This window comes from Tupaia chinensis, unplaced genomic scaffold (assembly GCF_000334495.1).
Source record: "Tupaia chinensis unplaced genomic scaffold, TupChi_1.0 Scaffold000276_1, whole genome shotgun sequence".
In the NCBI taxonomy this organism is placed as follows: Eukaryota; Metazoa; Chordata; class Mammalia; order Scandentia; family Tupaiidae; genus Tupaia; species Tupaia belangeri.
Window position 1 is genome coordinate 1,398,470 of NW_006159758.1, and position 12,180 is coordinate 1,410,649.

Sequence of the window (12,180 nt, forward strand, 5' to 3'; positions counted from 1 at the left end):
GAATATAGCTTTGCATACTATTAAGAGAAAGACTATTCAATGCAGTCAAATTATTCAATGATGAGCAAAGGCTGAATTTTCTTTTCACCTTCATAAAGCTCTCTGCTAGCTGGTTTATATGATAAATTCTAATTAGAGAATATATACATATAATATTTAGCCTTATTTCATTAGAATATATTTAAATTACAATTAATAAAAACGTTTCTATAAAAAATGTCATATAGGGGCCAGCAGGTGATGTGGTAGTTAAGGGCACTGGATTCCCACATAGCTGATCACGGTTCAAGTCCCAGACCTGGCGGCTTGCTTTTTCACTTTCCCTTTCTCTCTCTCTCTCTGTCCTTCTCTATTCAAATTTAAATAAATAAATTATTGAAGTTAAATAAACTAATTCTTTTTAAAAAGTTCATATATATTTGGAAAAATTAGTTAAAATGGAAGATTTCTAGAAAAAATTTGTTAGCCTCTAATTATAACTATGCTAGGCTTTTCATTTCCAATGTAAGTCTAAAACTTCTTGTAATTTAGAAATAGTAAAGTTCCATTATTCTTGGTTGACTCTGTGATTCAAATGAATTTCTTTTTATAGTCTTTCCTTGACATAGTACCTCTAAACCCTTCTTACCAATATGGAATTATTTCCAAATGGGAGATACCCTTAAATTTTTCAGACAAAACTATCTAGAAGGCATAACAAAAATGTATTAGGCAACTCATGATCTACAAAACAAATTTGATTTTTCTTTTTTTAGATACAGCAAAAATAACTCATATTGAAGATCTAATATCCTGAGTCTATGGTGTCTGTGAATATGTTTTACTTTGTTTATCTCTTCCATTAAAGTGTGACTACATGTAATATTACATAGCACATCTTTGACACAAACATTTGATTGCCTTCTTTGTAATCCTAATCACAGACAAATATCTAACATTCTTTCATTAAAAAAAATTTAAATGTCAAACACCTTTACTATTGCATTGTTGGGAAAGTTATGACATGTTTTTGCAGAAAAAAAAGACAGAAAAATATGTCATGACTTTCCTGATGACCTAATAAATATAGAAAGTCAATTATAGCATTTAATGTCAAATTTAATTCAACACTACATATGGTTATCACCAATACAGAAAACTGTATTTCTAAAGAAAGTAGAGATGGTAAAATAAAAACACAAATAAAAAATCCCTTATAATATTTCTAAACTGAAGTCAGCACAAAAGAAAACAAAAATTGAAAACAAACAGTTTAAGCCAGTGGTCTAGTTCTTGAAAAGTACAACACTTACCCAGAGTTTTACATGCAAATAGAGCCATGGCACTTTGCAGTCTGTCAGGTCTTAAAGCCTGTACTACAAGAACCTTAAAATAAAATGTAGAATATGTTTATTAATAAAGTTCCCACTACAGCTCTAACTAAACGATAGTTAATATTAACTAGTTAAGTATTTACTAAAGTTGGGGAACACTTCTCACTGGTCCATAGTATTTACTATGCTTCAAACTGTCAAGCCAAATCATGTACATCTGTGATATTCCTAGATATTTACATTTTCAAATAAAGTTTTTCTCAGCTTTTCTCTCTCTTTTCTTAAAGCACACTTGCAGAAACAGGATTCCATGTATATGGGGACACAAAGGGGCTAGAACTCACAGCTGTAGCCTAGAGAAAAGATAAATGGAAGGGTCATTTCCTGCTTCCTCAGTTCCTAGAGAGCTCTCTCTCTCACTTTAAGCCTTTTACTGGCTGAACAACTGAGTGGAGCCTACTAGTAGGTTTCATCTCATCATTCCATTTTGAAATACAGTGGGAAAGAATATCCCCTACTCACTATTAGCCCTTTTCCTTAGAACTTTGGAAAATGAGTGAAGAATTTATACAATTTGTACCTTTGGTTCTCTCTGAGAGATATTTCTCCTATTTCAAAATCTCTTGTGGTTCAGAGGCACAGGGAATCAGAAAATCTATACCCACCTGGAAACTGCCAGTGATTTTACTATCTGGATTTGGTGGCAAAAGCACAAAGTCCATCCCCAACTATTTAACTAAAGGTTATGTTCAACCCTAAATGTGAGCTCTCATTTAGGTGGTTTCTGAAGATTTTGTTGCATTTAGATAACACTACATTGTACCTGCTGAAATAAAGAAACTTTCTTTGCAAGAATAGACGGGAACTCTTGCTCACACACTGAATTATGATAATAAGCACGCCACAGAGCTACATCTTCCAAGCAGAGGGTCTGATAGAGGCTGGGAAGAGCAATCTAAAAGATAAAAACAACCACATATAGTGAGCTACAAGCAGATTAAAGTATATATATATATATTTTTTTTTAAAGAAAACCCAAAAAAGCAATTGATAACCAATTATTAATGTATTTTAGTTGCTAATTTTATACTTTTTGTTTATTTGTCTAATCATTTTTAGGTCAGAAACTGTATGGTAGATTCATCCAATGTTAAAGCAGAATTGAGTAAAACATTTCCATAGCAGTACTAAATATACCTAACAAACCTTTTCTCTATGTGAGAAAAGCTAGGTACATTTGTACCTAGCTATCTCCACCTTGTGGAGAAAAGAAATGCTATTACTAAAATAAATGAAAAATTATTTTAAGTTTACTTATTTATTTATTCCCAGTGAGAGACAGACAGGGGGGGGGTACCCCAACAGGGTTCGTACAACATGATTCACCCCCAGCCTCGGCCCGCCAGGATCACCAGCAGGTAGGTGCATGCCCATTATATGTAAGGAGACGTAGGAACATGAACCTGGTACCAAATGGATTCATTCAACTCCTGGGACCGTCACTATTATGTCAACCCAAAAAAGCAATTGATAACCAATTATTAATGTATTTTAGTTGCTAATTTTATACTTTTTGTTTATTTGTCTAATCATTTTTAGGTCAGAAACTGTATGGTAGATTCATCCAATGTTAAAGCAGAATTGAGTAAAACATTTCCATAGCAGTACTAAATATACCTAACAAACCTTTTCTCTATGTGAGAAAAGCTAGGTACATTTGTACCTAGCTATCTCCACCTTGTGGAGAAAAGAAATGCTATTACTAAAATAAATGAAAAATTATTTTAAGTTTACTTATTTATTTATTCCCAGTGAGAGACAGACAGGGGGGGGGTACCCCAACAGGGTTCGTACAACATGATTCACCCCCAGCCTCGGCCCGCCAGGATCACCAGCAGGTAGGTGCATGCCCATTATATGTAAGGAGACGTAGGAACATGAACCTGGTACCAAATGGATTCATTCAACTCCTGGGACCGTCACTATTATGTCATTATAGCTGGCTTCAAGTGCGAATTTTTTTTTTTTTTTTGGTGGGGGGAGAGGTTTTTGCTATAGGGCGCGTGCGCTTGCCAGACAGACAGAGAGAGACAGAGAGAGACAGAGAGACAGAAAGCGAGAAATCACCCCCCAGGGTGGATGGCCATGCCGCAATCCCTTCTCCTCTGTTCTCTTCTCGAGATCTTGGGCACGCATGCACACGCGCCCAGGGTGAGTTTTAAGCCACCGGGTCCAGGATGCGAACTGCAGTCCACTACATGGGAGTCCAGTGACATCGCCATTACACTCACGTGCGAATTTTAAGGACTGTCACAATTAAATTATATAGACTGTGTCAAATTTCACACCGATATTGACAAAAATTCTCTCCCTGACAAAACTTTGGCCAAGCTCCTTTGAACTCTCCTTTGGACTAGTCCTTGACCTTGGGCTTCATGTTCTTCCTTGTAGATTCCAGTTTTAGCAAAAATCTTGAGTAAGTCAGTTTAGCAAGAATCCCTACCTGCATTACCTGATCAAATCCCTTATTCCTCACCCTTGGTGGATGATCACACTAGTCTGCCTTCAGCAAGAATCATGATAAACATATTTTTAGCCAATGTCCCCTAAACCCTCATATTTCTTCTGAGTAGTTTTCTAGCCATTGACCTCATCACTGACTCTCACCTAGCTCCTTGACTATAAATATCCACTTGTCCATGATATGTTCATAAGTTAGCCCATATCTATCTGAGGTCTCTTTTCTATCCCTATCTCCATTCAAGAACTATTCCCTATTACAAAAGTTTTTTTTTTTTTATTCCATTGGTATATGTATGTATGTATGTGTGTGTGTGTGTGTATTTATATTTAAAATTTCTAGAGGGCATGCATGCTTACCAGGAAAGAGAGAGAAAGAGAAAGGGAAAGGGAGAAATCAACTCCCAATGGGATGTGGCCACACCACCATCTCCTCTACTCTGTTGCTCCTTCCTGTCAGGATTTGGGGCACATACACGCACAGATGCTCAGCATGTTTTATAAGCCTCTGGGACCAGGATTTGAACTGTGGTAGGCCATGTGTATCTGGTTCCCTTAATGACTAAGTCAAGGTACTGGCCTGCAATCGTTTTTTTGTTTTGTTTAGTTTTTGTTTTGTTTTTTTGGAGAGGTTTTTGCTATAGGGCGCGTGAGCTCGCCAGACAGACAGAGTCATAGAGACAGAAAGCGAGAAATCACCCCCCAGGGGGGATGGTCACGCCGCAATCCCTTCTCCTCCATTCTCCTCTCGGGATCTTGGGCACGCATGCACACGCGCCCGGCGTGAGTTTTAAGCCACCAGGTCTGGGACTCAAACTGCGGTCGACTACGTGGGAGTCCAGCGACATAGCCATTACGCTAACTGCTGGTTCCCTGCAATTGTTTTTTAAAACAAAATTTATCTTCACAGTTGTTACTTCTGTCCAACTCTGGTTTTCTGTAATATATAAAATATCCTTAACAAAGCATGTTTTTCTAAACCACAATTTATACTCACTGTTTGTGAGCATATTGTTTCCTTTGTCTCTAAAGGTTCTAGCCTTTTGCAACCTCGTAAGTTTAGACTTGGAATTTAATAGTCACCTTAAATAAGATTATCTCTTAGAAGTTTTCCTAAAAATAGTTATTTCCTTTACTTCTATTAATATGCTTTCTTTTCAAACCTTTTCCAAGAGAAGGCTATACGAACAGACATGTAAATCTGCAAAGGTGGAGAATTTTCATTGAGAATAAGAGTGAATTTAGAAAATCTGTATCTATAGTATATAACTTTATTTAACAAAAACATAAATCAAGTATGTAAGGATACTTTACCTAAACATCTATATTCATATCTAGATAATCCATCATATTGCCCAAATTTCATTATGTAACTTAACTACAATTAAACTTAAGAAACAGAAAATTTTCAATACTTTAATTATGTTTAAATAAGTTAACTAAGCCTCTTAGGATAACAGTGGATGGTGGTCTGTTAACTTTAGTGGTAATTAGTATATAAGGATGATTGCTACCAACTTAGGGGTGCCACACAATATAATCATTATATACTTGGCTAGAAATCTGAGATCGGCTCTGCAGCACAGCTAGGAAGCTCTCTGGCTGCATGTTAAATATAGAGTCAAATCACTAGGGGTATAGCTCTTGGACAGCACCAACCATTATCACAAGGTAATTATCTGACATGTTTTCTATAGTGTATCTTCATTTACAGCAGTGTCTTTTAATATCATAAAATATACATTTGTCTTACCATTGGTGTCAGAGAAAAACCAGAGCTGGACAGTAGCTAAAGCAGTCAAAACATATTTTATTCAGGACTACTGTAATAAAAGAGACCTTGGTATAGAACAGGGCTTGGTTCCAAATACGGTACAGACAAATGGGAATTTATAGCCAAGGAGCAGGATGGGGGCCAATGGATATAAATTACCTAGAGGAAACATTCTGGGCTACACCAATCTAACAGGAGGAGTCTTGCTAAAGATAAGAACCTAGGGAATGGAGGAGGCTGAAGGGGGAAATATGATTAAACCAACTTAGTAGTATTGTGCTAAGCTCAATTTTACAAGAAAGTATTAGATAGGGATAAGAAAAGGTTCAAATGTGGTCAAAAAATCTTTGTCACTGGCATTATGTTGATATGAACATTGGCAAGTGACTACATTCCTTTGTCTTAGTTTTCTTCAACTGTTAAATAGGACAGTAACAGTAGCTACCTCCTTGAAAACATTTAGTAAGACAATCCATTTTAAATTTCTGCTTTATGCCTTGAACATAGTAAACTGTCAATAAATGCTAGTTACTGTTTTACCATGTGCTTCCATAATATTAAACACATACTATATCCCTTATCTGAAATGTTTCAGATAAGAAGTATTTCAAATTTTGGACTTTTTCAGATTTTTGGAATATTTGCATATACATAATGAGCTATCTTGGGAATGGGACCCCAGTCTAAACAACAAATTAATATACACTTTATACACACAGTCTGAAGGTGATTTTATACAATGCTTTTAACATTGCAGCATTTTGACTATGATCTCTCGCATAAAGTCCTGAGTAAAATTTTGCACATGTGACATCTTGTCAGGGCACAAAAGTTTCAGACTTTGGAGCATTTCAAATTTGAGATACTTGGTTTATAAATATTCAGCCTTTAATAGTTAGGAAGAAAAGTGGGAGAAAGAAAAGAATGAAAACATGTATGTAGGTTTTAGAAGAAATACATTTATCTTCCGTTTTCTATAAAACAACACCATGGTCTGAATAATTAAAGAATACAGAATTACTGAAAATTAGATTTCTGAACTGCTTTTCTTTCCTCAGATCCCCTTCCTCAGAGCCCAAGTCACTGTACGGGGAAAAAAATGAATAAAATAGAGAAAAAACCTGTACATTTGGAAGAGCTATATAATAAAGGCACTCTATTTCATAAATAATAAATTAATTACATATTTAAAAAGTAAACACAGTAACGCTTTGGTAGCCTTTACCAAGGGGTATGTTTTGTCCTAATCACAGATTATCAAAACTGAGTATGAATAAGAAGCACATACAAAGTGTCAACAGCTCAGATACAGAAAAAATTAAAATACCCCTCATAATAGAAAAGAAATACCTTTAAGGTTGCCACTGCCCAGGTCCTTTCCTGATCTATCCAAGACGGAAGTTGATCACGTATTCTTTGTTGAGAATCCTTTAATAAAAGCAGTTATTTTCCTAAGTATATTTGGTAAAATTCAGAGTTTAAAAATAGCAATTGCCTATTTTTCTGAACACTGTTTTGAAGAAATGTTCATTTTATATATAATTTCTATCTTTTATGTATTTTACAATTGCCATGGTAAAGTTCTATGTGTAACATAAAGTTTAGAGAACCATTTACACAAATGTTGTAATCATTTTTATTGTGCTTAATCTTTCATGAAACTTTGGGAAAACTCAAATGTCATAATAAATGGTCATAAAAGTTATATTATTTTTAATTATATCTCACATTTCAGACATCTAGGTTTTGGATGGACTACTTTAAAAAATATTATCCATTATGTATTCATACAGAAAATTACTAGAGAAAAAGATAAGTTTAAATGAAGTTATTAAAAGTTTTGAGAAGTAATTTTAAAACTTCAGTTACATAAGAATTTTTTCCTAGTTATAACACAAGATTTGATTTTCTTGAAGATTATAAAATTGTTCCTGGAACAAAATACATGTACTGAAAAAAAAGGCTACATTAATTTCTTAGCATTTAATATTATTCTCAAAAGAATATATGTCTTCAAGGTCAGAAACTAACATTTTATCGTAATATACAGAAATGTTCTTCTAATCAAAGTATAACTTCAACAGTAGTTTCACACTCTGAAGCAAATTATGTTTCATTAAATCAAAGCTAGAACTATTTTCTTTGGGAGTAAAATAATAAGATTTTGTATTTTAACTTACAGCTTTCCGTAACATATCTCCAACAACTACACCTGTAAACGTATCCCATTCCTGTTTAATAAAAATATAATGGACATAAGAATTATAAAGATACCAGTCAACAAAATTATCCTAGTTTTCTTATAAGAAGGCCTATAATGCAGCTAAATAATAAATAAATAAATAAATAAATAAATAAATAAATAAATAAAACTTTCTACTTCTTGTAGCACATTAACATTTTAAGAAAGAGTTTTGTTTTGTTTTTAAGAGATTCTTGCTATAGGGTATATATACTCACTGAAGAGACCAAAAAAGAAAGTGAAAAATCACCCCACAGTGGTATGGCCACACCACAATCCCTTCTCCTCCATTCTGCTCTGTGGATTTTGAGCATGCACGCACACGCGTCTGGCATAAATTACAAGCTGCTGGGTCTGGGACATGAACTATGGTCAGCCATGTGGAAGTCCAGTGCCTTAACCACTACACACCTGCTGGCCCCACTATATTAACATTCTATGAAAGAGTTCATATACTAATGCAAAGTATTATTATAAAATCCTCTAAAAATAATTTCATTAAAACAAAATATATAACTACCTTATATATGAGTCTCAACATCTAAATATCTAAATGTCAAATTCAATGAACATTTCTTACTCTTTTTAATTTGTTTTTTTTTTCCATCGCTATTTATTGTAAATAGAAAAACAGCAAGGAGCACAGAAAATTACAAATTGTAGATGTTATAAATAATAAAGAAAAGTACTTCCTTTAAATGATTGTTTTCTACACATTGAGCAAAGACTGTTATTAATCCCTTTAGCCATAGACTCAAGATTGATCAAGTGTGGTGGAATCCCTCAGCTAGGTAATAATGGGGACTGCCAGGGCCAGCAGATGGCATAATGGTTATGTTGCTGACTTCCACATGGCTAATCACAGTTCGATTCCTGGACCCAGCAGCTTGAAACTCATGTTGGGTGTATGTGCATGGGTACCCAAAACCCTGAGAGGAGAATGGAGAAGGGACTGCAGTGTGGCTCTCCCCACAGGGGGTGATTTCTCTCTCTCTCTCTCTCTCTATCTCTGTCTCTCTGGTGAGCGCACACTATAGCAAAAACCTCTCTAAAATAAAAAATAATGGACACTACGAAAATATTACTAGGTTAAAGTTGCACCATCCATATACCATTCCTTGACACCTTGTTTACTGTCTCCCATATTATTATAACAGCACACTAGTGAAAAAAAAATAGTAAATATATATTTTTTTAATTAGAAGCAGATCAGAGGGAACTTGAGAGACATATTTTTGAAGTTTAATATGAAGTTATATAGCATATCAGAAATGAAATAATAGACAAAATAAATTTTACATAGAAGGTTAAATCAAACTGTAGGCTCAAGTAAGCTTCTGAGAACCGCCCAATCACCTGCTTCACCTGTAGCTTCTGAGAAATCAGTGGAAGTAATAAATAATATAGTTGTATACTCGTGCTGTCTTATTTTTCCTGTTTATCAATCCCACTACTTAGAGCTAAGAAAATAAAAAGGCTGACTCTTCTGGCACTGAGTAAGTGGACCTAGGTTCAGAAATACCTAGGCAGCTTGGTAGATTACTTAGATTTCTTTCCCTGTCTTATCGTCATACTGAAATGCTGGGTTCACCCAGAGGGAAGTGCAACCAGGTGAACTCAACATCCTATATTAACTTCTAACACAGTAAAAGATTAATAGGTTAATCTATAATCTCTAGCCTAAAGTAATTTATAATCTTTTTTTTCCATTGCCAAAAAGTGTGTATGCTCACCAAAGAGACAGAAAAAGAGGAAACAGCACTTCCCAACTGGGCAGGGTCACATTGCAATTCCCTCTCCTCCATTTGTCCATCCTCTCAGCATTTTGGCCATACACACATATGTCCCTGGATTGTCCACAAGCTTCTGGAGCTGAGATTCAAAATGAGGTCTGCCATGTGGAATTCAGCTCCTTTAACCACTAGGCTGGCCCGAATTTAATTAAAAATATACCCATTATCAAAGTTCCATTTAGGGAGCCAGCTCCATGGCTCCTGAGATCTAGCCATTTGGGGAGAAAGGAAGATGTCCCACTGATAACTGGGCCTCCAGCATCCAAAACTCGCATGAACAGCCCTTCTTCAAGAGACAGCCAGCTCCATGGCTCCTGAGATCTAGCCATTTGGGGAGAAAGGAAGATGTCCCACTGATAACTGGGCCTCCAGCATCCAAAACTCGCGTGAACAGCCCTTCTTCAAGAGACAGCTGCAGGACCACAAGAAATATGGGGAAACAGGAAAATACCTCTCCCACATGGGAAAAGGATAGCTCCTCTTCATCCACACACAGTTCAATGGAAATCATGGAAATGTCTGATAAAGAATTCAGAACATTCATAATGGCAAAGCTAACAGAGATGGAAGAGAAGAGAGACAAGGAACTGCTGAAGAGGAAGGAGAAAGGAGTTGAAGAGTTCCAGGAGGTGAGGAAATTCATGCTAGATCTAAAAGAGGAATTTCACACTTTACAAAAGAATCAGATGGAACTGTTAGAGATGAAGGCTATAATACAAGAAGTCAAAATCTCCCTTGAAAGTATTAAAAGCAGACTAGATCATACAGAAAATAGAATCTCTAATGTAGAAGAGAAAATGGTTGGCCTAGAAAAATCCACCGCGAAGACTGAGAAAATGGCCCAAAAATTTGAGAATAATATGCGAGAAGTACTAGATACCATCAAACGTCCAAACATCCGGATAATAGGCATCCCAGAAGGTGAAGAGACTCATAAGGGCATTGATAATCTATTCCATGAAATCTTACAAGAAAATTTTCCAAACCTGGAGAGGCACTCAAAGATTCAGTCCCAAGAAATACAGAGGACCCCAAATAGAATCAACCCAAGAAGATCTTCTCCAAGACACATTATAGCCAGATTGACCAAAACCACAGACAAAGACAAGATACTAAGACTGGCAAGAGAAAAAAGGCAAGTTACCTACAAAGGGTATCCCATCAGACTAACGGCAGACCTCTCATCGGAAACAATGAGAGCGAGGAGAGAATGGGAAAATGTATTCAAAGTATTAAGGGAAAAGCAATTTCAACCGAGAATTCTGTACCCAGCAAGGTTATCGTTCATTTGGGAAGAAAAGACACGAACTTTCCCAGATAAACAAAACCTGAAAGAATTTACCAGCACCAGACCGGATCTCCAAGAAGTTCTTAAGGGAGTGCTATGTCAGTAAAATTAAATGCAGACACACAGAAATAAGAGTTCAGAAACTAAGAAAATGGGCAACTTAATTGTAGGGCCAAAAGCTGGAGTTGAGTATTACATCCCAGATTTCAATCTGGAACATCGAACCTCAACAGATACAGAAGAAAGATTAAGTACATGAGACTGAACTGATGAAACAGTATTCTACGACTTGACTAAAATATTGCTGCTTTTCTTCTAAGCTTTGTTGTCTGGTTTTAAGGACTTTTGTCCTGTCTTCAGCTATCAATAGATTCATGTTCCGACTATTTGAACAGAATACTAACCTGTTTCTAGGCTTTAAGTTTCAAAGAAATATCCTTACCAGTTCAAAACTGCTTTTCTTGAAACCATCGGCTGATCTTGCTATTGAAAGTAGTTAGATTACTTATGATATTGTGTGACCAACGAAATGTTGGGGGAAAAGGGATTGAAGACAACTGTAGACAGCAGAGATAGTGTAATAAGAGAGTGGAATAGGGCAGAGGGCTAGACATGGGGTAAAAAAACATATATATGAAAGTAGAAATGGAATATTATGGATGATAACATGCATTATTAAGCCACTATATAGTATATTCTAGATGGGAAACCACATTTAGAATGTTGTGATGATGCTCAGGGAATGAATGTAAATTAATAAAAAAAAAAAATTTTCAGAAGAAAAAAAAAAAAGGCATTAGAAATACCTATTTGATGACTGCAGTTAAGCTATATAGCCCTAGTTAGGTGCTACGTTATAGTATGTTCATTCTATTCACTGAGGTTTATGCCTAAAGTCAGTCTTGTGTTCATGGATATGTACATATCAGCTGTGCTTGCTATTGAAAATATTTAGATTTATTAAGATATTTAGTGAAACAATAAAATGGGGGAGGCATAGAAAGCAACAATAGATACCAGACACAGTGTGGGAGGAGGGTGGGAGATGGCAGAGGGTGAGATAGGGAATCAAGGATGGGAAAAAAGGCAAAATATACAGAAAACAAGAAATGGAAAATGATTTGTTGACAATAACACATATGTTGATGTGCTTGATTGAGCCAATATACAGTGTATTCTCAATGGAAAAATCTCATTTTGTATGCTATAATGATGTACAGTGAATGAATGTAAATAAAAAAAAAAATGTA

General features: G+C 35.6%; 1 protein-coding gene across 1 annotated transcript in view; it reads right to left on the bottom strand.

Annotated features, from left to right (window-relative positions):
• Positions 1-12,180, bottom strand: part of LOC102487405 (cytoplasmic dynein 2 heavy chain 1) — a gene marked incomplete at its 5' end in the record, with an annotated part of 254,523 nt that overhangs the window by 97,918 nt on the left and 144,425 nt on the right. Inside the window, 4 exons of the mRNA XM_006150080.2 lie at positions 1,293-1,365; positions 2,137-2,268; positions 6,958-7,035; positions 7,788-7,838. Coding sequence (XP_006150142.1) covers positions 1,293-1,365; positions 2,137-2,268; positions 6,958-7,035; positions 7,788-7,838 — 334 coding nt within the window. The remainder of the gene's footprint in view (positions 1-1,292; positions 1,366-2,136; positions 2,269-6,957; positions 7,036-7,787; positions 7,839-12,180) is intronic.